Source organism: Salmo salar, chromosome ssa03 (genome assembly GCF_905237065.1).
Source record: "Salmo salar chromosome ssa03, Ssal_v3.1, whole genome shotgun sequence".
Classification (NCBI taxonomy): domain Eukaryota; kingdom Metazoa; phylum Chordata; class Actinopteri; order Salmoniformes; family Salmonidae; genus Salmo; species Salmo salar.
This window is the reverse complement of record NC_059444.1, coordinates 88,864,414-88,890,747: the sequence shown is the minus strand read 5'-3', so window position 1 is coordinate 88,890,747 and position 26,334 is coordinate 88,864,414. Positions and strand designations below refer to the sequence as shown.

Here is a 26,334-nt window from a genome sequence, read left to right as displayed (position 1 = left end):
TTATTGATGAGCCTTGAGGGCACTATGGTGTTGAAATCTGAGCTGTAGTCAATAAATAGCCTTCTCACATAGGTGTTTATTTTGTCCAGGTGGGAAAGGGCAGTGTGGAGTGCAATTGAGATTGCATCATCTTTGGAGCTGTTGGTGTGGTATGCAAATTGAAGTGGGTCTAGGGTTTCTGGGATAATGGTGTTGATGTGAGCCATGACCAGCCTTTCACAGCATATTTCATGGCTACAGACGTGAATGCTATGGGTCGGTAGTCATTTAAGAAGGTTACCTTAGTTTTCTTGGGCACAGGGACTATGGTGGTCTACTTGAAACATGTTGAAACAGACTCAGACAGGGAGAGGTTGAAAATGTCAGTGAAGACACTTGACAGTTGGTCAGTGCATGCTCGGAGTACACGTCCTGCAATCTGTCCAGCAACCTTGTGAATGTTAGCCTGTTATAAGGTCTTACTCACATCGGCTGCGGAGAACATGATCACACAGTCATCCAGAACAGCTGATGCTCTCATGCATGTTTCAGTGTTACTTGCCTCGAAGCGAGCATAGAAGTTATTTAGCTCGTCTGGTAGGCTCGTGTCACTGGGCAGCTCTCGGATGTGCTTCCATTTGTAATCTGTAATAGTTTGCAAGCCCTGTCACATTCGACAGGCGTCGGAGCCGGTGTATTACAATTCGATCTTATTCCTGTATTGACGCTTTGCCTGTTTGATGGTTCGTCGGAGGGCATAGAGGGATTGCTTATAAGCTTCCAGGTTAGAGTCTTCTCCTTGAAAGCGGCAGCTCTACCCTTTAGCTCAGTGCGAATGTTGCCTGTAATCCATGGCTTCTGGTTGGGGTATGTACGTACAGTCACTGTGGGGACGACGTCCTCGATGCACTTATTGATAAAGCCAGTGACTGATGTGGTGTACTCCTCAATGCCATCAGAAGAATCCCAGAACATATTCCAGTCTGTGCTAGCAACACAGTCCTGTAGTTTAGCATCTGCTTCATCTGACCACTTTTTTATAGACCGAGTCACTGGTGCTTGCTGCTTTAATTTTTGCTTGGAAGCAGGAATCAGGAAGATAGAGTTATGGTCAGATTTACCAAATGGAGGGTGAGGGAGAGCTTTGTACGCATCTCTGTGTGTGGAGTAAAGGTGGTCTAGAATTATTTTCCCCTCTGGTTGCACATTTAACATGCTGATAGAAATGAGGTGAAACTGATTTAAGTTTCCCTGCATTAAATTCCCCGGCCACTAGGAGCCCCGCCTCTGGATGAGCGTTTTCCTGTTTGCTTATGGCGGAATACATCTCATTGAGTTCGGTTTTAGTGCCAGCCTTGGTCTGTGGTGGTATGTAGACAGCTACAAAAAATACAGATGAAAATTCTCTAGGTAGATAGTGTGGTCTACACCGCCCATACCCTACTTGTCTACTTGAGACTTCCTTTGAAGTTAATTAATTCTACTGTCAAAATTTACTCCAAAGTGTAAATAGGATAATAAAGGTAAGGTCAGTCTCGTCCAATACTGAGTTTTGTAAGTCAGTTCGTTACGACGTACTGGAAGGTTGGGTATGTATTACCTTCATGCCCAGTAACAGGAGAGCCGTACTGGACTTAAGATGGTGGACTTTGTGGCCTTTTTAGCTATGGTAATTAATGGCACTGCCAAGGTGGAGAGAAGGTCCAGGAAGATATAAATCATTGTGGATGCGGCGGAGTGGTTTCTGGGGCTGAAAGATTTCTTATCGAAGGAGTTACATGGAATATTGTCACAAGCCGTACCACCCTCTCAGGCCCTAGAGCCTTAGAAAGGAGATATGGAGAATTGAAAGAAGGAAGAAGTGGGAGTTTTGTTTTGTCAATGTACTATTTTTATTGGGGTTGATTAAGTTCGTTTCCCTACCACGTATGGATTTTCTTTTTACCTTGTTTTGGTTTCAACGCATCCAGTTGGTGACGGCAAAACACCTTTTTGGGTTGTAGTCCGCCATATAACCCACATACGAAGAAGAAGAAGAAACGGTCACCATGTATTGACGTCACTTTCATCCGCTTGTCAGTCCAAGATGGCGGCGCTCGTTGGGCTTCGTGCATGTTTCTCTGGTTAGTTAAAGTTATACAACGCATTCACAACCACACGCCCAAAATTGTAATTTACTGCGTTCAATTATTAATAATCTTTATTTACCATTATAATGTTTTGCCTTTTAGTCGCGACGAAACGTATGTGGGGTTTGAATTAACACTAGTGAGCAAGGATGTTGTCGCAGGCTAGCGGCTCGGCTCGTTCCGCAGCCAGAGCAAGGTCACGTTAAATAATATTAGTTAAACTAGCTATCTCTTGCGTTGTGAAGACGTTAGGCCTATCATAATCGTGTCAGATACATCTATAAACGAAATTACTTTGCTAACGATGTAGCTAGCGTCAGAAACATTTGCATTTTGAAGGAATAACATACAGGGAAGAGTTGTGTATTGAAGTAGCCCGGGTTATAACAGATAACTAGCCTTTACACATTATGCATGGCCTAGCTTCGTCCCGCAACATAGCTAAGGGGTTTTGTTGTGACATTGGTGTTATGAGTTTTATATAATAAACCCAATGTCTCAACATAATCCCTTATATTGCAGGACGAAGCTAGATGGCCCTAAGCCATGTATGTACACCTTGTGATATTTAGCTAGCGACTTATCTTGACACAGTCGACGGTGTCGGAGTCCACCTGATTACTAAATACATGTTATCGTTCTGTTCTAGCCCTTCAGCTTTCCTCACCGGGGCTCCTGCACAGCTCCTATAAACTGGTGAGTACCTAGACAGTGTTTTGAGTATGCAGTCATTCACACATCCTATGGCTAACCAATCAGGGATATAAAATCGCAGTCCTAGGGGGTAGTAATGTTTGCTGGTTTTAGTAATGCATTGGGTGGCAAAAACTGGCTTCACAATTGCCTTTTTTTGACTGATCACCTGCCCATATGTCTTCTGGCCCTGCTGTCCATCAAACACTCTTCTTCATCCTTTTTCTCTCCCAGTGTGCAGTGCCATTTACTCGGCGGAACTTTGCAGCAGAGGCCAAGGCCAAGAAAACATACGCCAGAGACAAGCCCCATGTGAACATTGGCACGATCGGCCATGTTGACCATGGCAAGACAACTCTAACGGCTGCCATCACCAAAGGTAACTGATGTCACCTTTTATTTTTCTAATTTTACATCTGTATTATTGAATTCAAACTAAACAGATAACAAGCGTGCTTGAAACCCTCTGAGTTACTGTGGACTGTTGACCAATCAAAGCATCTGCCAGCAAAATAACAATGTTCTGTCAGATGCTGTGTGTTCTCTATATATGATGCTATTGTATGTTTCTAATTGAGCCTTTGTGGTTCCCAGTGCTGGCTGAGGCTGGAGGCGCCCGCTATAAGAAGTATGAGGACATTGACAATGCCCCTGAGGAGAAGGCCAGGGGCATCACCATCAATGCATCCCATGTGGAGTACACCACAGCCAACAGACACTATGCACACACAGACTGCCCTGGCCATGCTGACTACGTCAAGGTAACACAAGCACCTGAACACACGTTATTCCCATTATAAAATCCGACCCCAAACCCATACCTCTCTGTTGCCTGGCTACCCAATAATCTCCTTGCTTCGGCCAATGCCACGCTACGTCCACGGACAAGAGTTTTTGTCTCAATGAGTCTGGATCTGCGTACCTACCTGACGATTTCTAGAACACAAACACATTGTAACTATTCTGATTGGTCCCAGAAACTGATGGGTTGGGCCAGAGCCAGAACACACGTGGGTAAAGCGGTGTTTTGAAAATTCGTCATTTGCTTTGATACTCTGATTGGTAAGAGACGATCCAATCACTGGTGACTTTTGTTTTGTACAACACCCATCATTTTGACGTCACCACAAACCACTTCAATGATGGTAGTCTCAGACTGAAATATGTAGCGAACATAGAGCAGTGGAAGAATTCAGTTTGAGTCGTCAGGTAAAGCCCTCTGTGGGTTTGAGAAGATCTGACAGGATTGGATGGCTATACGGCACAGGGATGTTCAGCATATTGCTTATCCATAACCCTGAGGCCCGTTATCACAAAGTCTCAGTAGGAGTGCTGATCTAGGATCAGTTCCTCCCTCTTGTTCACTATAATTTCAGACCTGCCAACCTGCATGCATTTTGCATACCATGCACGCAATTTGAGATCAAAGTACTCCGGTTAAAAAAACGACCCTAAAATATACAGAACACATGATGGTTTTTGACTCAACCATCTGATGTTGGAGCTGAGCCAATCAGAGGTCCTGGGCGAGGAGAGAAAATCCCTCGCTCTCTGCTTTAGTATTATTTGCTCCCTCCAGCTGAATGGCAGCTCTCCACGTGGTCTGTAGATACCACTGATGTGTGAGGAATACGGGGAGGGTAATGGATGTGTTAGTCAAGCACATAACCACTATTATCTGGCAGTTGGCTCCTTAGCGAAGGCGTCATTACGACGGAGGTAGTTAGCAACAGATGCTTTGATCTCCGCCACCGTAGTAGGCGCGAGCGCATTGACGTGCGGTGCAGCGGTAGTCCAGTGCGCGTCGCTTCGTGGATGGAAACAGACATGGCAGTGAGAGCTGTTCCACTAATAGTCTTTCACTGTTAAAGATTAGTAGTCCCATGTTAATGAATCAGTTGTTGATCTGTCCTGTTCATATAGCTGGAGGTCAACAGTAGGCTGCTAATGATGTGATAATAGTCAGGTCAGCAATGACAACAAGGCATGTTGAATGAATGGCAGCCTGGTAGTCAGACCTCACTGGATAGATGAGGTAAGTGATGGAGATCTGGAACTACTACAGTCAGCTGGAACTACTGCAGTCAGCTGGAACTACTGCAGTCAGCTGGAACTACTGCAGTCAGCTGGAACTACTACGGCAGTCTGCTGGAACTACTACGGCAGTCTGCTGGAACTACTACGGCAGTCTGCTGGAACTACTACGGCAGTCTGCTGGAACTACTACGGCAGTCTGCTGGAACTACTACGGCAGTCTGCTGGAACTACTACTGCAGTCTGCTGGAACTACTACTGTGCATCCAGTAATTGGATTATTCTGAATATTCTCCCCAAACAAAATTAAGACAGTTTACATTTTCACCAGACTATCCACCTATTAATTAGAATAATCGTTACCCCTAAATTTAACCTAGAAACATTTGAAAGCGTAATTGAGACCACTTCAATATAGGCTCAAACAAGACTTCTGTTTTGGCTACATTGTTTTGATATAATTTAAGACTAGGTTTCAGGAAATGGCAGTTACAGGTTTAAAAAATGCTCCAACTTCCTGAGGGGGAAGTTGACTATACCGCTCTGGACCTCCCCTCTACCCAACCTTAGGCCTACATCAGGAAGAGCCCTGATTGCACATTTAAATGTATTTCTAGTTCACTACTGAAGAGCAGCCAATGACCGAGTACCCATAACATTCTATAGCATACCATTCCTGCTGAGGCAGTCTTCTGCCAACATCATTATTAGGCATCAAAAGGTGCATCTGCCTATGATTTCAGCAGTGTGGGTGTCACAGAGTGTTGGGCCAGTAACCGAAAGGCCGCTGGTTCAAATCCCAGAGCAGACTAGGTGAAAAATCTGTCTGGGCCCTTGAGCAAGGCACTAACCCTAATTGCTCCTGTAAGTCGCTCTGGATAAGAGCGTCTGCTAAATGACAAATGTTTTTTTTTAAATGTATCTGCGAGGCCGGGGGTGCTGAAGTCGTGCTGAAGTGGTTGGCAGGTCTGTCATTTAAAAGGCAAAACTGATCCTAGATCTCCACTCCTACTGAGACGCTTTGTGATTTCGGGACCAGAATTGTAATGGAGGTTAGGAGCAAGGGATCAAATCCACGTTGATTAGTCATGGGATACACCAGGTATAAACAGTACAGAGAGATGCTCACCAGCAGGCTCTTCCTCAGTGTTCAGTATGAAAGGTAAAGAAATGGAGAATGACAGTATGATTGTCATACAAGGTGACATGTTGACCTTTCTCCTGTAGAACATGATCACAGGCACGGCTCAGCTGGACGGCTGCATCCTGGTGGTGGCGGCGACAGACGGACAGATGCCCCAGACCAGGGAGCACCTCCTGCTGGCCCGGCAGATTGGCGTGGAGCACGTGGTGGTGTTTGTGAACAAGGCGGATGCGGTGGAGGACAAGGAGATGCTGGAGCTGGTTGAGCTGGAGATCAGAGAGCTGCTCACAGAGTTTGGCTACGACGGTGAGAACACGCCCGTCGTCATCGGCTCGGCCCTCTGTGCCCTGGAGGTGAGTGCATGGTACAAGGTAGGGTTGTGGCGGTGACAGAATAACCTCACGACTTCAGATAGGCTATCAGCTCGCTAGCAAGGTTGATCCATTTTATTTTATTTGACCGTTTTAAATATACATACAGTTGCTTCAGCCATGTTAATACAATAATACATACATGCAACATAATTGAGGTTTAAAAACACAAAGTCAACTGACTTATTTCAATGTGCTCCTTTTAGGTAGCCTCACAAATCCGCCTCACCCCGCGAGCTTACATTAAACACTGCAGGGGTTTCAGTCTGGCAGGGGTTTCAGTCTGGCAGGGGTTTCAGTCTGGCAGGGGTTTCAGTCTGGCAGGGGTTTCAGTCTGGCAGGGGTTTCAGTCTGGTATCAGTCTGGCAGGGGTTTCAGTCTGGCAGGGGTTTCAGTCTGGCAGGGGTTTCAGTCTGGCAGGGGTTTCAGTCTGGCAGGGGTTTCAGTCTGGCAGGGGTTTCAGTCTGGCAGGAGTCTGGTAGGGGTATCAGTCTGGTAGGGCTGCGACGGCATGAACCCCGCCTTTCTATCACCGTTGCTTCAGACCAATCAGCGCCCTCTTATGAACTATGGGAGTGGTTTAGTTCATGATGAAACGCGTAGCGCCGTCGCTGACAGGCAGTAGAGCTGACAAGGTACAAATCTGTCGTTCTGCCCCAGAACAAGGCAGTTAACCCACTGTTCCTAGGCCGTCATTGATAATAAGAATTTGTTCTTAACTGACTTGCCTAGTTAAATAAATGTAAAGTAAAATTAAATACTTCCAAGGTGATGGCTAAATATAAAGCTTTACATGACAGTCTGAACTCTGCTAAATAAACTCTGCTCCCTATCAGAGCTGCTCCATTCTGTGTGAAAGCATCTCATCTAAATGAGAGAACTGAAGGCTGAGGTTACTGTATCAAGACCGTCTGTATTGAATCTGATGCAGTACCCTCATCTCTACCGTTTGGCAAAGACATTAGGTGTGAATTCATTAGATATACCCCTGGCTGATGTTGGGCTACTGTATTTATGTTAACCTCACGTTGATGTTTATATATTTATCTGCCTTTTTTGGCTCGTTTTGCCGATATGTCCTTCTGTTCGATATGCCTTTCTGTTGAAAGATGGCAAGTGCTTGTTACTTCTGAAAAATGCAGCACTGTGGCCTCTCTTCTGATTGGTTGAAGGTGATCCAATCACTTTTGAATTTGTTTTGTGCAACACCTCTCGGCCCAAACGGCATCCCTTCCAGACAGTGCAGCAGTAATCAGTCTGGTAATTACGAGGCTAGCTTTTAGGTGAAACCTTACCTGTTGTCTCATCTCGTCTAACCTCCCCAGAACAAACAGCCTGACCTGGGGGTGAACGCAGTGCTGAAGCTCCTAGAGATAGTGGATGAATACGTCCCTCTGCCCAAGAGAGAGCTGGAGAAGCCCTTCCTGCTGCCTATCGAGGGAGTCTACTCGATCCCAGGTGACTGAGAACTAGCTCAAATTGTAAAGAAACTCAGATTTGTCATTTAGTTAAAAAGTTGTTGTCACAAGGTGGTTTCCTCTCCTCACTATGTCATCGACCTGACTCATTGTTAACCATTTAACCTTTTAAAAAATCATTCAGAAGTAGTGCATAAATTCAAGCTCTTGCACTGTGCACTTCAGAAGGCGTTTCCTAATGAAAACATGACAATAGATGTTAAAACACTGCTATAGGATGCCACTGTCCCGTGCATACAGAGCCTGCCCTCTTCCTAGGCTCATCCCAGTGTTTGACAACGGTTTCCGTAGCCACTGAGCTATCTTGATAAAACGTCTTTGAAATGATTCCGTTATGTCTGTGCAACATGTGTTTTGTGATGGGAACAACGTGCCTGTTTCCTGTACATCTGTGTAGGAATGATCAGTGAATCTATAACATTCCGTTCTCCTCTCCCTGTCGTTGTGACTTAGTAACAGTAACTGTTTGGAAGCACTTGTATCAGTTTCCTTTGTACCTTTCTGTTTCACCGTTTATTTGATTGATGTACTTGTCCCGTCAGTACTCATGTCTCTGATCTGTCTGCTGTTGTCTAACCACGTCTCCCTCTGAGAATAAAACCGATGTATTAAACGTGTATTCATCCCTCTTTCAGGCAGGGGTACGGTGGTGACTGGCACTTTGGAGAGGGGCGTCATTAAGAAGGGCGACGACTGTGAGTTTGTGGGGCACAACCGTGCCTTCAAGTCTGTGGTCACTGGTAAGTGAATGGGGAGCCACACCACTATAGAAAGGTTGATTTTCAATTCATTTCAAACAATTATATTTTTTGTCAATAATGGAGCTTTCATTGTTCTAATTGTAGAGCTGTAGCACACCGGTAACAGATGCTGTAAAACTGTTCATATTACTAGAATTATTCCTGTATGTACAGTTTAACACTTTAATGCTGTTCATTGTCCGTGTAGTGACAGAACTAGCCCTAACCTCTAGTACAGAGTACTGACAGAACTAGCCCTAACCTCTAGTACAGAGTACTGACAGAACTAGTCCTAACCCATAGTGCAGTGTAGTGACAGAACTAGCCCTAACCTCTAGTACAGTGTAGTGACAGAACTAGCCCTAACCTCTAGTACAGAGTACTGACAGAACTAGTCCTAACCCATAGTGCAGTGTAGTGACAGAACTAGCCCTAACCCCTAGTACAGAGTACTGACAGAACTAGCCCTAACCCCTAGTACAGAGTACTGACAGAACTAGCCCTAACCCCTAGTACAGAGTACTGACAGAACTAGCCCTAACCCCTAGTACAGAGTACTGACAGAACTAGCCCTAACCCCTAGTACAGTGTACTGACAGAACTAGCCTTAACCCCTAGTACAGTGTACTGACAGAACTAGCCTTAACCCCTAGTAAGTGTACTGACAGAACTAGTCCTAACCCCTAGTACAGAGTGGTGACAGAACTAGCCCTAACCTCTAGTACAGTGTACGGACAGAACTAGTCCTAACCCCTAGTACAGAGTGGTGACAGAACTAGTCCTAACCCCTAGTACAGAGTGATGACAGAACTAGCCCTAACCCCTAGAACAGAGTGATGACAGAACTAGCCCTAACCCCTAGAACAGAGTGGTGACAGAACTAGCCCCAACCCCTAGTACAGTGTGGTGACAGAACTAGCCCTAACCCCAAGTACAGAGTGGTGACAGGACTATCCCTAGTACAGTGTAGTGACAGAACTGGCCCTAACCCCTAGTACAGAGTGGTGACAGAACTAGCCCTAACCCCTAGTACAGAGTGGTGACAGAACTATCCCTAGTACAGTGTAGTGAAATAACTAGCCCTAACCCCGAGTACAGTATAGTGACAGAACTAGCCCTAACCCCTAGTACAGAGTGGTGACAGAACTAGCCCTAACCTCTAGTACAGAGTGGTGACAGAACTAGCCCTAACCCCTAGTACAGTGTAGTGACAGAACTAGCCCTAACCCCTAGTACAGAGTGGTGACAGAACTATCCCTAGTACAGTATAGTGACAGAACTAGTCCTAACCCCTAGTGCAGTGTATTGACAGAACTAGCCCTAACCCCTAGTACAGAGTGGTGACAGAACTAGTCCTAACCTCTAGTACAGAGTGGTGACAGAACTAGTCCTAACCCCTAGTGTAGTGACAGAACTAGCCCTAACCCCTAGTACAGAGTGGTGACAGAACTATCCCTAGTACAGTGTAGTGACAGAACTAGCCCTAACCTCTAGTACAGAGTGGTGATAGAACTATCCCTAGTACAGTGTAGTGACAGAACTAGCCCTAACCCCTAGTACAGTGTAGTGACAGAACTAGCCCTAACCTCTAGTGCAGTGTAGTGACAGAACTAGCCCTAACCCCTAGTGCAGTGTACTGACAGAACTAGCCTTAACCCCTAGTACAGAGTGGTGACAGAACTAGCCTTAACCCCTAGTACAGAGTGGTGACAGAACTAGTCCTAACCCCTAGTACAGAGTGGTGACAGAACTAGCCCTAACCTCTAGTACAGTGTACGGACAGAACTAGTCCTAACCCCTAGTACAGAGTGGTGACAGAACTAGCCCTAACCCCTAGTACAGAATACTGACAGAACTAGTCCTAACCGCTAGTACAGAGTGGTGACAGAACTAGTCCTAACCTCTAGTACAGAGTGGTGACAGAACTAGTCCTAACCTCTAGTACAGAGTGGTGACAGAACTAGTCCTAACCTCTAGTACAGAGTGGTGACAGAACTAGTCCTAACCCCTAGTACACTATACTGACAGAACTAGCCCTAACCCCTAATACAGTGTATTGACAGAACTAGCCCTAACCTCTAGTACAGTATACTGACAGAACTAGCCCTAACCCCTAGTGCAGTGTATTGACAGAACTAGCCCTAACCCCTAGTACAGAGTGGTGACAGAACTAGTCCTAACCTCTAGTACAGAGTGGTGACAGAACTAGTCCTAACCCCTAGTGTAGTGACAGAACTAGTCCTAACCCCTAGTACAGAGTGGTGACAGACCTATCCCTAGTACAGTGTAGTGACAGAACTAGCCCTAACCCCTAGTACAGTGTAGTGACAGAACTAGCCCTAACCTCTAGTGTAGTGACAGAACTAGCCCTAACCCCTAGTGCAGTGTAGTGACAGAACTAGCCCTAACCCCTAGTACAGAGTGGTGACAGAACTAGCCCTAACCTCTAGTACAGTGTACAGACAGAACTAGTCCTAACCCCTAGTACAGAGTGGTGACAGAACTAGTCCTAACCCCTAGAACAGAGTGATGACAGAACTAGCCCTAACCTCTAGTGTAGTGACAGAACTAGCCCTAACCCCTAGAACAGAGTGATGACAGAACTAGCCCTAACCCCTAGAACAGAGTGGTGACAGAACTAGCCCCAACCCCTAGTACAGTGTGGTGACAGAACTAGCCCTAACCCCTAGTACAGAGTGGTGACAGGACTATCCCTAGTACAGTGTAGTGACAGAACTAGCCCTAACCCCTAGTACAGAGTAATGACAGGACTATCCCTAGTACAGTGTAGTGACAGAACTAGGGGTTAGGACTAGTACAGAGTGGTGACAGAACTATCCCTAGTACAGTGTAGTGAAATAACTAGCCCTAACCCCTAGTACAGTATAGTGACAGAACTAGCCCTAACCCCTAGTACAGAGTGGTGACAGAACTATCCCTAACCCCTAGTGCAGTATACTGACAGAACTAGCCCTAACCCCTAGTACAGTGTAGTGAAAGAACTAGTCCTAACCCCTAGTGCAGTGTAGTGACAGAACTAGTCCTAACCCCTAGTGCAGTGTAGTGACAGAACTAGCCCTAACCCCTAGTGCAGAGTGGTGACAGAACTATCCCTAGTACAGTGTAGTGACAGAACTATCCCTAGTACAGTGTAGTGACAGAACTAGCCCTAACCCCTAGTACAGAGTGATGACAGAACTATCCCTAGTACAGTGTAGTGAAATAACTAGTCCTAACCCTTAGTACAGCATAGTGACAGAACTAGCCCTAACCCCTAGTACAGAGTGGTGACAGAACTAGCCCTAACCTCTAGTACAGTGTAGTGACAGAACTATCCCTAGTACAGTATAGTGACAGAACTAGCCCTAACCCCTAGTACAGAATACTGACAGAACTAGTCCTAACCGCTAGTACAGAGTGGTGACAGAACTAGTCCTAACCTCTAGTACAGAGTGGTGACAGAACTAGTCCTAACCTCTAGTACAGAGTGGTGACAGAACTAGTCCTAACCCCTAGTACAGAGTGGTGACAGAACTAGTCCTAACCCCTAGAACAGAGTGATGACAGAACTAGCCCTAACCCCTAGAACAGTGTGGTGACAGAACTAGCCCCAACCCCTAGTACAGTGTGGTGACAGAACTAGCCCTAACCCCTAGTACAGAGTGGTGACAGGACTATCCCTAGTACAGTGTAGTGACAGAACTGGCCCTAACCCCGAGTACAGAGTGATGACAGAACTATCCCTAGTACAGTGTAGTGACAGAACTAGGGGTTAGGACTAGTACAGAGTGGTGACAGAACTATCCCTAGTACAGTGTAGTGAAATAACTAGACCTAACCCCTAGTACAGTATAGTGACAGAACTAGCCCTAACCCCAAGTACAGAGTGGTGACAGAACTAGCCCTAACCTCTAGTACAGAGTGGTGACAGAACTATCCCTAACCCCTAGTGCAGTATACTGACAGAACTAGCCCTAACCCCTAGTACAGTGTAGTGAAAGAACTAGTCCTAACCCCTAGTGCAGTGTAGTGACAGAACTAGCCCTAACCCCTAGTGCAGTATACTGACAGAACTAGCCCTAACCCCTAGTACAGTGTAGTGACAGAACTAGCCCTAACCCCTAGTGCAGTGTAGTGACAGAACTAGCCCTAACCCCTAGTACAGAGTGGTGACAGAACTATCCCTAGTACAGTATAGTGACAGAACTAGTCCTAACCCCTAGTGCAGTGTAGTGACAGAACTAGCCCTAACCCCTAGTGCAGTGTATTGACAGAACTAGCCCTAACCCCTAGTACAGAGTGGTGACAGAACTAGTCCTAACCTCTAGTACAGAGTGGTGACAGAACTAGTCCTAACCCCTAGTGCAGAGTGGTGACAGAACTAGTCCTAACCCCTAGTACAGAGTGGTGACAGAACTATCCCTAGTACAGTGTAGTGACAGAACTAGCCCTAACCTCTAGTACAGAGTGGTGATAGAACTATCCCTAGTACAGTGTAGTGACAGAACTATCCCTAGTACAGTGTAGTGACAGAACTAGCCCTAACCCCTAGTACAGTATAGTGACAGAACTAGCCCTAACCCCTAGTACAGAGTGGTGACAGAACTAGCCCTAACCTCTAGTACAGAGTGGTGACAGAACTATCCCTAGTACAGTGTAGTGAAAGAACTAGCCCTAATCTCTAGTGCAGTGTAGTGACAGAACTAGCCCTAACCCCTAGTACAGTGTAGTGAAAGAACTAGCCCTAACTCCTAGTACAGAGTGGTGACAGAACTAGCCCTAACCTCTAGTACAGAGTAGTGACAGAACTATCCCTAGTGCAGTATACTGACAGAACTAGCCCTAACCCCTAGTACAGTGTAGTGACAGAACTATCCCTAGTACAGTATAGTGACAGAACTAGCCCTAACCCCTAGTACAGAATACTGACAGAACTAGTCCTAACCGCTAGTACAGAGTGGTGACAGAACTAGTCCTAACCTCTAGTACAGAGTGGTGACAGAACTAGTCCTAACCTCTAGTACAGAGTGGTGACAGAACTAGTCCTAACCTCTAGTACAGAGTGGTGACAGAACTAGTCCTAACCCCTAGTACACTATACTGACAGAACTAGCCCTAACCCCTAATACAGTGTATTGACAGAACTAGCCCTAACCTCTAGTACAGTATACTGACAGAACTAGCCCTAACCCCTAGTGCAGTGTATTGACAGAACTAGCCCTAACCCCTAGTACAGAGTGGTGACAGAACTAGTCCTAACCTCTAGTACAGAGTGGTGACAGAACTAGTCCTAACCCCTAGTGTAGTGACAGAACTAGTCCTAACCCCTAGTACAGAGTGGTGACAGACCTATCCCTAGTACAGTGTAGTGACAGAACTAGCCCTAACCTCTAGTACAGAGTGGTGATAGAACTATCCCTAGTACAGTGTAGTGACAGAACTAGCCCTAACCCCTAGTACAGTGTAGTGACAGAACTAGCCCTAACCTCTAGTGTAGTGACAGAACTAGCCCTAACCCCTAGTGCAGTGTAGTGACAGAACTAGCCCTAACCCCTAGTACAGAGTGGTGACAGAACTAGCCCTAACCTCTAGTACAGTGTACGGACAGAACTAGTCCTAACCCCTAGTACAGAGTGGTGACAGAACTAGTCCTAACCCCTAGAACAGAGTGATGACAGAACTAGCCCTAACCTCTAGTGTAGTGACAGAACTAGCCCTAACCCCTAGAACAGAGTGATGACAGAACTAGCCCTAACCCCTAGAACAGAGTGGTGACAGAACTAGCCCCAACCCCTAGTACAGTGTGGTGACAGAACTAGCCCTAACCCCTAGTACAGAGTGGTGACAGGACTATCCCTAGTACAGTGTAGTGACAGAACTAGCCCTAACCCCTAGTACAGAGTAATGACAGGACTATCCCTAGTACAGTGTAGTGACAGAACTAGGGGTTAGGACTAGTACAGAGTGGTGACAGAACTATCCCTAGTACAGTGTAGTGAAATAACTAGCCCTAACCCCTAGTACAGTATAGTGACAGAACTAGCCCTAACCCCTAGTACAGAGTGGTGACAGAACTATCCCTAACCCCCTAGTGCAGTATACTGACAGAACTAGCCCTAACCCCTAGTACAGTGTAGTGAAAGAACTAGTCCTAACCCCTAGTGCAGTGTAGTGACAGAACTAGTCCTAACCCCTAGTGCAGTGTAGTGACAGAACTAGCCCTAACCCCTAGTGCAGAGTGGTGACAGAACTATCCCTAGTACAGTGTAGTGACAGAACTATCCCTAGTACAGTGTAGTGACAGAACTAGCCCTAACCCCTAGTACAGAGTGATGACAGAACTATCCCTAGTACAGTGTAGTGAAATAACTAGTCCTAACCCTTAGTACAGCATAGTGACAGAACTAGCCCTAACCCCTAGTACAGAGTGGTGACAGAACTAGCCCTAACCTCTAGTACAGTGTAGTGACAGAACTATCCCTAGTACAGTATAGTGACAGAACTAGCCCTAACCCCTAGTACAGAATACTGACAGAACTAGTCCTAACCGCTAGTACAGAGTGGTGACAGAACTAGTCCTAACCTCTAGTACAGAGTGGTGACAGAACTAGTCCTAACCTCTAGTACAGAGTGGTGACAGAACTAGTCCTAACCCCTAGTACAGAGTGGTGACAGAACTAGTCCTAACCCCTAGAACAGAGTGATGACAGAACTAGCCCTAACCCCTAGAACAGTGTGGTGACAGAACTAGCCCCAACCCCTAGTACAGTGTGGTGACAGAACTAGCCCTAACCCCTAGTACAGAGTGGTGACAGGACTATCCCTAGTACAGTGTAGTGACAGAACTGGCCCTAACCCCGAGTACAGAGTGATGACAGAACTATCCCTAGTACAGTGTAGTGACAGAACTAGGGGTTAGGACTAGTACAGAGTGGTGACAGAACTATCCCTAGTACAGTGTAGTGAAATAACTAGACCTAACCCCTAGTACAGTATAGTGACAGAACTAGCCCTAACCCCAAGTACAGAGTGGTGACAGAACTAGCCCTAACCTCTAGTACAGAGTGGTGACAGAACTATCCCTAACCCCTAGTGCAGTATACTGACAGAACTAGCCCTAACCCCTAGTACAGTGTAGTGAAAGAACTAGTCCTAACCCCTAGTGCAGTGTAGTGACAGAACTAGCCCTAACCCCTAGTGCAGTATACTGACAGAACTAGCCCTAACCCCTAGTACAGTGTAGTGACAGAACTAGCCCTAACCCCTAGTGCAGTGTAGTGACAGAACTAGCCCTAACCCCTAGTACAGAGTGGTGACAGAACTATCCCTAGTACAGTATAGTGACAGAACTAGTCCTAACCCCTAGTGCAGTGTAGTGACAGAACTAGCCCTAACCCCTAGTGCAGTGTATTGACAGAACTAGCCCTAACCCCTAGTACAGAGTGGTGACAGAACTAGTCCTAACCTCTAGTACAGAGTGGTGACAGAACTAGTCCTAACCCCTAGTGCAGAGTGGTGACAGAACTAGTCCTAACCCCTAGTACAGAGTGGTGACAGAACTAGCCCTAACCTCTAGTACAGAGTGGTGATAGAACTATCCCTAGTACAGTGTAGTGACAGAACTATCCCTAGTACAGTGTAGTGACAGAACTAGCCCTAACCCCTAGTACAGTATAGTGACAGAACTAGCCCTAACCCCTAGTACAGAGTGGTGACAGAACTAGCCCTAACCTCTAGTACAGAGTGGTGACAGAACTATCCCTAGTACAGTGTAGTGAAAGAACTAGCCCTAATCTCTAGTGCAGTGTAGTGACAGAACTAGCCCTAACCCCTAGTACAGTGTAGTGAAAGAACTAGCCCTAACCCCTAGTACAGAGTGGTGACAGAACTAGCCCTAACCTCTAGTACAGAGTAGTGACAGAACAATCCCTAGTGCAGTATACTGACAGAACTAGCCCTAACCCCTAGTACAGTGTAGTGACAGAACTATCCCTAGTACAGTATAGTGACAGAACTAGCCCTAACCCCTAGTACAGAATACTGACAGAACTAGTCCTAACCGCTAGTACAGAGTGGTGACAGAACTAGTCCTAACCTCTAGTACAGAGTGGTGACAGAACTAGTCCTAACCTCTAGTACAGAGTGGTGACAGAACTAGTCCTAACCTCTAGTACAGAGTGGTGACAGAACTAGTCCTAACCCCTAGTACACTATACTGACAGAACTAGCCCTAACCCCTAATACAGTGTATTGACAGAACTAGCCCTAACCTCTAGTACAGTATACTGACAGAACTAGCCCTAACCCCTAGTGCAGTGTATTGACAGAACTAGCCCTAACCCCTAGTACAGAGTGGTGACAGAACTAGTCCTAACCTCTAGTACAGAGTGGTGACAGAACTAGTCCTAACCCCTAGTGTAGTGACAGAACTAGTCCTAACCCCTAGTACAGAGTGGTGACAGACCTATCCCTAGTACAGTGTAGTGACAGAACTAGCCCTAACCTCTAGTACAGAGTGGTGATAGAACTATCCCTAGTACAGTGTAGTGACAGAACTAGCCCTAACCCCTAGTACAGTGTAGTGACAGAACTAGCCCTAACCTCTAGTGTAGTGACAGAACTAGCCCTAACCCCTAGTGCAGTGTAGTGACAGAACTAGCCCTAACCCCTAGTACAGAGTGGTGACAGAACTAGCCCTAACCTCTAGTACAGTGTACGGACAGAACTAGTCCTAACCCCTAGTACAGAGTGGTGACAGAACTAGTCCTAACCCCTAGAACAGAGTGATGACAGAACTAGCCCTAACCCCTAGAACAGAGTGATGACAGAACTAGCCCTAACCCCTAGAACAGAGTGGTGACAGAACTAGCCCCAACCCCTAGTACAGTGTGGTGACAGAACTAGCCCTAACCCCTAGTACAGAGTGGTGACAGGACTATCCCTAGTACAGTGTAGTGACAGAACTAGCCCTAACCCCTAGTACAGAGTAATGACAGGACTATCCCTAGTACAGTGTAGTGACAGAACTAGGGGTTAGGACTAGTACAGAGTGGTGACAGAACTATCCCTAGTACAGTGTAGTGAAATAACTAGCCCTAACCCCTAGTACAGTATAGTGACAGAACTAGCCCTAACCTCTAGTACAGAGTGGTGATAGAACTATCCCTAGTACAGTGTAGTGACAGAACTATCCCTAGTACAGTGTAGTGACAGAACTAGCCCTAACCCCTAGTACAGTATAGTGACAGAACTAGCCCTAACCCCTAGTACAGAGTGGTGACAGAACTATCCCTACCGTACAGTGTGGTGACAGAACTATCCCTAGTACAGTGTAGTGACAGAACTAGCCCTAACCCTATTCCCTAGTACAGTGTAGTGACAGAACTAGCCCTAACCCCTAGTACAGTATAGTGACAGAACTAGCCCTAACCCCTAGTACAGAGTGGTGACAGAACTAGCCCTAACCTCTAGTACAGAGTGGTGACAGAACTATCCCTAGTACAGTGTAGTGAAGACACGTAGTGACAGAACTAGCCCTAACCCCTAGTGCAGTATACTGACAGAACTAGCCCTAACCCCTAGTACAGTGTAGTGACAGAACTATCCCTAGTACAGTATAGTGACAGAACTAGCCCTAACCCCTAGTACAGAATACTGACAGAACTAGTCCTAACCGCTAGTACAGAGTGGTGACAGAACTAGTCCTAACCTCTAGTACAGAGTGGTGACAGAACTAGTCCTAACCTCTAGTACAGAGTGGTGACAGAACTAGTCCTAACCTCTAGTACAGAGTGGTGACAGAACTAGTCCTAACCCCTAGTACACTATACTGACAGAACTAGCCCTAACCCCTAATACAGTGTATTGACAGAACTAGCCCTAACCTCTAGTACAGTATACTGACAGAACTAGCCCTAACCCCTAGTGCAGTGTATTGACAGAACTAGCCCTAACCCCTAGTACAGAGTGGTGACAGAACTAGTCCTAACCTCTAGTACAGAGTGGTGACAGAACTAGTCCTAACCCCTAGTGTAGTGACAGAACTAGTCCTAACCCCTAGTACAGAGTGGTGACAGACCTATCCCTAGTACAGTGTAGTGACAGAACTAGCCCTAACCTCTAGTACAGAGTGGTGATAGAACTATCCCTAGTACAGTGTAGTGACAGAACTAGCCCTAACCCCTAGTACAGTGTAGTGACAGAACTAGCCCTAACCTCTAGTGTAGTGACAGAACTAGCCCTAACCCCTAGTGCAGTGTAGTGACAGAACTAGCCCTAACCCCTAGTACAGAGTGGTGACAGAACTAGCCCTAACCTCTAGTACAGTGTACGGACAGAACTAGTCCTAACCCCTAGTACAGAGTGGTGACAGAACTAGTCCTAACCCCTAGAACAGAGTGATGACAGAACTAGCCCTAACCTCTAGTGTAGTGACAGAACTAGCCCTAACCCCTAGAACAGAGTGATGACAGAACTAGCCCTAACCCCTAGAACAGAGTGGTGACAGAACTAGCCCCAACCCCTAGTACAGTGTGGTGACAGAACTAGCCCTAACCCCTAGTACAGAGTGGTGACAGGACTATCCCTAGTACAGTGTAGTGACAGAACTAGCCCTAACCCCTAGTACAGAGTAATGACAGGACTATCCCTAGTACAGTGTAGTGACAGAACTAGGGGTTAGGACTAGTACAGAGTGGTGACAGAACTATCCCTAGTACAGTGTAGTGAAATAACTAGCCCTAACCCCTAGTACAGTATAGTGACAGAACTAGCCCTAACCCCTAGTACAGAGTGGTGACAGAACTATCCCTAACCCCCTAGTGCAGTATACTGACAGAACTAGCCCTAACCCCTAGTACAGTGTAGTGAAAGAACTAGTCCTAACCCCTAGTGCAGTGTAGTGACAGAACTAGTCCTAACCCCTAGTGCAGTGTAGTGACAGAACTAGCCCTAACCCCTAGTGCAGAGTGGTGACAGAACTATCCCTAGTACAGTGTAGTGACAGAACTATCCCTAGTACAGTGTAGTGACAGAACTAGCCCTAACCCCTAGTACAGAGTGATGACAGAACTATCCCTAGTACAGTGTAGTGAAATAACTAGTCCTAACCCTTAGTACAGCATAGTGACAGAACTAGCCCTAACCCCTAGTACAGAGTGGTGACAGAACTAGCCCTAACCTCTAGTACAGTGTAGTGACAGAACTATCCCTAGTACAGTATAGTGACAGAACTAGCCCTAACCCCTAGTACAGAATACCGACAGAACTAGTCCTAACCGCTAGTACAGAGTGGTGACAGAACTAGTCCTAACCTCTAGTACAGAGTGGTGACAGAACTAGTCCTAACCTCTAGTACAGAGTGGTGACAGAACTAGTCCTAACCCCTAGTACAGAGTGGTGACAGAACTAGTCCTAACCCCTAGAACAGAGTGATGACAGAACTAGCCCTAACCCCTAGAACAGTGTGGTGACAGAACTAGCCCCAACCCCTAGTACAGTGTGGTGACAGAACTAGCCCTAACCCCTAGTACAGAGTGGTGACAGGACTATCCCTAGTACAGTGTAGTGACAGAACTGGCCCTAACCCCGAGTACAGAGTGATGACAGAACTATCCCTAGTACAGTGTAGTGACAGAACTAGGGGTTAGGACTAGTACAGAGTGGTGACAGAACTATCCCTAGTACAGTGTAGTGAAATAACTAGACCTAACCCCTAGTACAGTATAGTGACAGAACTAGCCCTAACCCCAAGTACAGAGTGGTGACAGAACTAGCCCTAACCTCTAGTACAGAGTGGTGACAGAACTATCCCTAACCCCTAGTGCAGTATACTGACAGAACTAGCCCTAACCCCTAGTACAGTGTAGTGAAAGAACTAGTCCTAACCCCTAGTGCAGTGTAGTGACAGAACTAGCCCTAACCCCTAGTGCAGTATACTGACAGAACTAGCCCTAACCCCTAGTACAGTGTAGTGACAGAACTAGCCCTAACCCCTAGTGCAGTGTAGTGACAGAACTAGCCCTAACCCCTAGTACAGAGTGGTGACAGAACTATCCCTAGTACAGTATAGTGACAGAACTAGTCCTAACCCCTAGTGCAGTGTAGTGACAGAACTAGCCCTAACCCCTAGTGCAGTGTATTGACAGAACTAGCCCTAACCCCTAGTACAGAGTGGTGACAGAACTAGTCCTAACCTCTAGTACAGAGTGGTGACAGAACTAGTCCTAACCCCTAGTGCAGAGTGGTGACAGAACTAGTCCTAACCCCTAGTACAGAGTGGTGACAGAACTAGCCCTAACCTCTAGTACAGAGTGGTGATAGAACTATCCCTAGTACAGTGTAGTGACAGAACTATCCCTAGTACAGTGTAGTGACAGAACTAGCCCTAACCCCTAGTACAGTATAGTGACAGAACTAGCCCTAACCCCTAGTACAGAGTGGTGACAGAACTAGCCCTAACCTCTAGTACAGAGTGGTGACAGAACTATCCCTAGTACAGTGTAGTGAAAGAACTAGCCCTAATCTCTAGTGCAGTGTAGTGACAGAACTAGCCCTAACCCCTAGTACAGTGTAGTGAAAGAACTAGCCCTAACCCCTAGTACAGAGTGGTGACAGAACTAGCCCTAACCTCTAGTACAGAGTAGTGACAGAACAATCCCTAGTGCAGTATACTGACAGAACTAGCCCTAACCCCTAGTACAGTGTAGTGACAGAACTATCCCTAGTACAGTATAGTGACAGAACTAGCCCTAACCCCTAGTACAGAATACTGACAGAACTAGTCCTAACCGCTAGTACAGAGTGGTGACAGAACTAGTCCTAACCTCTAGTACAGAGTGGTGACAGAACTAGTCCTAACCTCTAGTACAGAGTGGTGACAGAACTAGTCCTAACCTCTAGTACAGAGTGGTGACAGAACTAGTCCTAACCCCTAGTACACTATACTGACAGAACTAGCCCTAACCCCTAATACAGTGTATTGACAGAACTAGCCCTAACCTCTAGTACAGTATACTGACAGAACTAGCCCTAACCCCTAGTGCAGTGTATTGACAGAACTAGCCCTAACCCCTAGTACAGAGTGGTGACAGAACTAGTCCTAACCTCTAGTACAGAGTGGTGACAGAACTAGTCCTAACCCCTAGTGTAGTGACAGAACTAGTCCTAACCCCTAGTACAGAGTGGTGACAGACCTATCCCTAGTACAGTGTAGTGACAGAACTAGCCCTAACCTCTAGTACAGAGTGGTGATAGAACTATCCCTAGTACAGTGTAGTGACAGAACTAGCCCTAACCCCTAGTACAGTGTAGTGACAGAACTAGCCCTAACCTCTAGTGTAGTGACAGAACTAGCCCTAACCCCTAGTGCAGTGTAGTGACAGAACTAGCCCTAACCCCTAGTACAGAGTGGTGACAGAACTAGCCCTAACCTCTAGTACAGTGTACGGACAGAACTAGTCCTAACCCCTAGTACAGTGTAGTGACAGAACTAGCCCTAACCCCTAGTACAGTATAGTGACAGAACTAGCCCTAACCCCTAGTACAGAGTGGTGACAGAACTAGCCCTAACCCCTAGTACAGTGTACTGACAGAACTAGCCCCAACCCCTAGTACAGTGTGGTGAAAGAACTAGCCCTAACCCCTAGTACAGTGTAGTGACAGGACTAGCCCTACCCTAGTGCAGAGTGGTGACAGAACTATCCCTAGTACAGTGTAGTGACAGAACTATCCCTAGTACAGTGTAGTGACAGAACTAGCCCTAACCCCTAGTACAGAGTGATGACAGAACTATCCCTAGTACAGTGTAGTGAAATAACTAGTCCTAACCCTTAGTACAGCATAGTGACAGAACTAGCCCTAACCCCTAGTACAGAGTGGTGACAGAACTAGCCCTAACCTCTAGTAAAGAGTGGTGACAGAACTATCCCTAGTACAGTGTAGTGAAAGAACTAGCCCTAATCCCTAGTGCAGTGTAGTGACAGAACTAGCCCTAACCCCTAGTGCAGTATACTGACAGAACTAGCCCTAACCCCTAGTACAGTGTAGTGACAGAACTATCCCTAGTACAGTATAGTGACAGAACTAGCCCTAACCCCTAGTACAGAATACTGACAGAACTAGTCCTAACCGCTAGTACAGAGTGGTGACAGAACTAGTCCTAACCTCTAGTACAGAGTGGTGACAGAACTAGTCCTAACCTCTAGTACAGAGTGGTGACAGAACTAGTCCTAACCTCTAGTACAGAGTGGTGACAGAACTAGTCCTAACCCCTAGTACACTATACTGACAGAACTAGCCCTAACCCCTAGAACAGAGTGATGACAGAACTAGCCCTAACCCCTAGAACAGAGTGATGACAGAACTAGCCCTAACCCCTAGAACAGAGTGGTGACAGAACTAGCCCCAACCCCTAGTACAGTGTGGTGACAGAACTAGCCCTAACCCCTAGTACAGAGTGGTGACAGGACTATCCCTAGTACAGTGTAGTGACAGAACTAGCCCTAACCCCTAGTACAGAGTAATGACAGGACTATCCCTAGTACAGTGTAGTGACAGAACTAGGGGTTAGGACTAGTACAGAGTGGTGACAGAACTATCCCTAGTACAGTGTAGTGAAATAACTAGCCCTAACCCCTAGTACAGTATAGTGACAGAACTAGCCCTAACCCCTAGTACAGAGTGGTGACAGAACTATCCCTAACCCCTAGTGCAGTATACTGACAGAACTAGCCCTAACCCCTAGTACAGTGTAGTGAAAGAACTAGTCCTAACCCCTAGTGCAGTGTAGTGACAGAACTAGCCCTAACCCCTAGTGCAGAGTGGTGACAGAACTATCCCTAGTACAGTGTAGTGACAGAACTATCCCTAGTACAGTGTAGTGACAGAACTAGCCCTAACCCCTAGTACAGAGTGATGACAGAACTATCCCTAGTACAGTGTAGTGAAATAACTAGTCCTAACCCTTAGTACAGCATAGTGACAGAACTAGCCCTAACCCCTAGTACAGAGTGGTGACAGAACTAGCCCTAACCTCTAGTAAAGAGTGGTGACAGAACTATCCCTAGTACAGTGTAGTGAAAGAACTAGCCCTAATCCCTAGTGCAGTGTAGTGACAGAACTAGCCCTAACCCCTAGTGCAGTATACTGACAGAACTAGCCCTAACCCCTAGTACAGTGTAGTGACAGAACTATCCCTAGTACAGTATAGTGACAGAACTAGCCCTAACCCCTAGTACAGAATACTGACAGAACTAGTCCTAACCGCTAGTACAGAGTGGTGACAGAACTAGTCCTAACCTCTAGTACAGAGTGGTGACAGAACTAGTCCTAACCCCTAGTACACTATACTGACAGAACTAGCCCTAACCCCTAGTACACTATACTGACAGAACTAGCCCTAACCCCTAATACAGTGTAGTGACAGAACTAGCCCTAACCTCTAGTACAGTGTAGTGACAGAACTAGTCCTAACCCCTAGTACAGTATACTGACAGAACTAGCCCTAACCCCTAGTGCAGTGTAGTGACAAAACTAGCCCTAACCTCTAGTGCAGTGTAGTGACAGAACTAGCCCTATCCCCTAGTGCAGTATAGTGACAGAACTAGCCCTAATCCCTAGTGCAGTGTAGTGACAGAACTAGTCCTAACCCCTAGTACAGAGTGGTGACAGAACTATCCCTAGTACAGTGTAGTGACAGAACTATCCCTAGTACAGTGTAGTGACAGAACTAGCCCTAACCCCAAGTACAGAGTGGTGACAGAACTAGCCCTAACCTCTAGTACAGAGTGGTGACAGAACTATCCCTAACCCCTAGTGCAGTATACTGACAGAACTAGCCCTAACCCCCTAGTACAGTGTAGTGAAAGAACGATTCCTAACCCCTAGTGCAGTGTAGTGACAGAACTAGCCCTAACCCCTAGTGCAGTATACTGACAGAACTAGCCCTAACCCCTAGTACAGTGTAGTGACAGAACTAGCCCTAACCCCTAGTGCAGTGTAGTGACAGAACTAGCCCTAACCCCTAGTACAGAGTGGTGACAGAACTATCCCTAGTACAGTATAGTGACAGAACTAGTCCTAACCCCTAGTGCAGTGTAGTGACAGAACTAGCCCTAACCCCTAGTGCAGTGTATTGACAGAACTAGCCCTAACCCCTAGTACAGAGTGGTGACAGAACTAGTCCTAACCTCTAGTACAGAGTGGTGACAGAACTAGTCCTAACCCCTAGTGCAGAGTGGTGACAGAACTATCCCTAGTACAGTGTAGTGACAGAACTATCCCTAGTACAGTGTAGTGACAGAACTAGCCCTAACCCCTAGTACAGTGTAGTGACAGAACTAGTCCTAACCTCTAGTACAGTGTAGTGACAGAACTAGTCCTAACCTCTAGTACAGAGTACTGACAGAACTAGCCCTAACCCCTAGTACAGTGTAGTGACAGAACTCGCCCTAACCCCTAGTACAGAGTGGTGACAGAACTAGTCCTAACCTCTAGTACAGAGTGGTGACAGAACTAGTCCTAACCCCTAGTACACTATACTGACAGAACTAGCCCTAACCCCTAATACAGTGTAGTGACAGAACTAGCCCTAACCTCTAGTACAGTATACTGACAGAACTAGTCCTAACCCCTAGTGCAGTATACTGACTTAACTAGCCCTAACCCCTAGTGCAGTGTAGTGACAGAACTAGCCCTAACCTCTAGTGCAGTGTAGTGACAGAACTAGCCCTAACCCCTAGTACAGTGTAGTGACAGAACTAGTCCTAACCTCTAGTACAGAGTACTGACAGAACTAGCCCTAACCCCTAGTACAGTGTAGTGACAGAACTCGCCCTAACCCCTAGTACAGAGTGGTGACAGAACTATCCCTAGTACAATGTAGTGAAATAACTAGTCCTAACCCCTAGTACAGTATAGTGACAGAACTAGCCCTAACCCCTAGTACAGAGTGGTGACAGAACTAGCCCTAACCTCTAGTAAAGAGTGGTGACAGAACTATCCCTAGTACAGTGTAGTGAAAGAACTAGCCCTAATCCCTAGTGCAGTATACTGACAGAACTAGCCCTAACCCCTAGTACAGTGTAGTGACAGAACTATCCCTAGTACAGTATAGTGACAGAACTAGCCCTAACCCCTAGTACAGAATACTGACAGAACTAGTCCTAACCGCTAGTACAGAGTGGTGACAGAACTAGTCCTAACCCCTAGTACACTATACTGACAGAACTAGCCCTAACCCCTAATACAGTGTAGTGACAGAACTAGCCCTAACCTCTAGTACAGTATACTGACAGAACTAGTCCTAACCCCTAGTGCTGTATACTGACTTAACTAGCCCTAACCCCTAGTGCAGTGTAGTGACAGAACTAGCCCTAACCTCTAGTGCAGTGTAGTGACAGAACTAGTCCTAACCTCTAGTACAGAGTACTGACAGAACTAGCCCTAACCCCTAGTACAGTGTAGTGACAGAACTCGCCCTAACCCCTAGTACAGAGTGGTGACAGAACTAGTCCTAACCTCTAGTACAGAGTGGTGACAGAACTAGTCCTAACCTCTAGTACAGAGTGGTGACAGAACTAGTCCTAACCCCTAGTACACTATACTGACAGAACTAGCCCTAACCCCTAATACAGTGTAGTGACAGAACTAGCCCTAACCTCTAGTACAGTATACTGACAGAACTAGTCCTAACCCCTAGTGCAGTATACTGACTTAACTAGCCCTAACCCCTAGTGCAGTGTAGTGACAGAACTAGCCCTAACCTCT

General features: G+C 46.4%; 1 protein-coding gene across 1 annotated transcript in view; it reads left to right on the top strand.

Moving 5' to 3' along the window:
• The first annotated feature begins 1,991 nt into the window (after positions 1-1,991).
• Positions 1,992-26,334, top strand: part of LOC106606385 (elongation factor Tu, mitochondrial) — a 97,480-nt gene continuing 73,137 nt past the window's right edge. Inside the window, exons 1-7 of the mRNA XM_045715714.1 lie at positions 1,992-2,102; positions 2,758-2,804; positions 3,036-3,180; positions 3,396-3,562; positions 6,063-6,332; positions 7,676-7,808; positions 8,464-8,568. Of these exons, the coding sequence (XP_045571670.1) occupies positions 2,066-2,102; positions 2,758-2,804; positions 3,036-3,180; positions 3,396-3,562; positions 6,063-6,332; positions 7,676-7,808; positions 8,464-8,568 (904 nt within the window). The 5' untranslated portion in view covers positions 1,992-2,065. The remainder of the gene's footprint in view (positions 2,103-2,757; positions 2,805-3,035; positions 3,181-3,395; positions 3,563-6,062; positions 6,333-7,675; positions 7,809-8,463; positions 8,569-26,334) is intronic.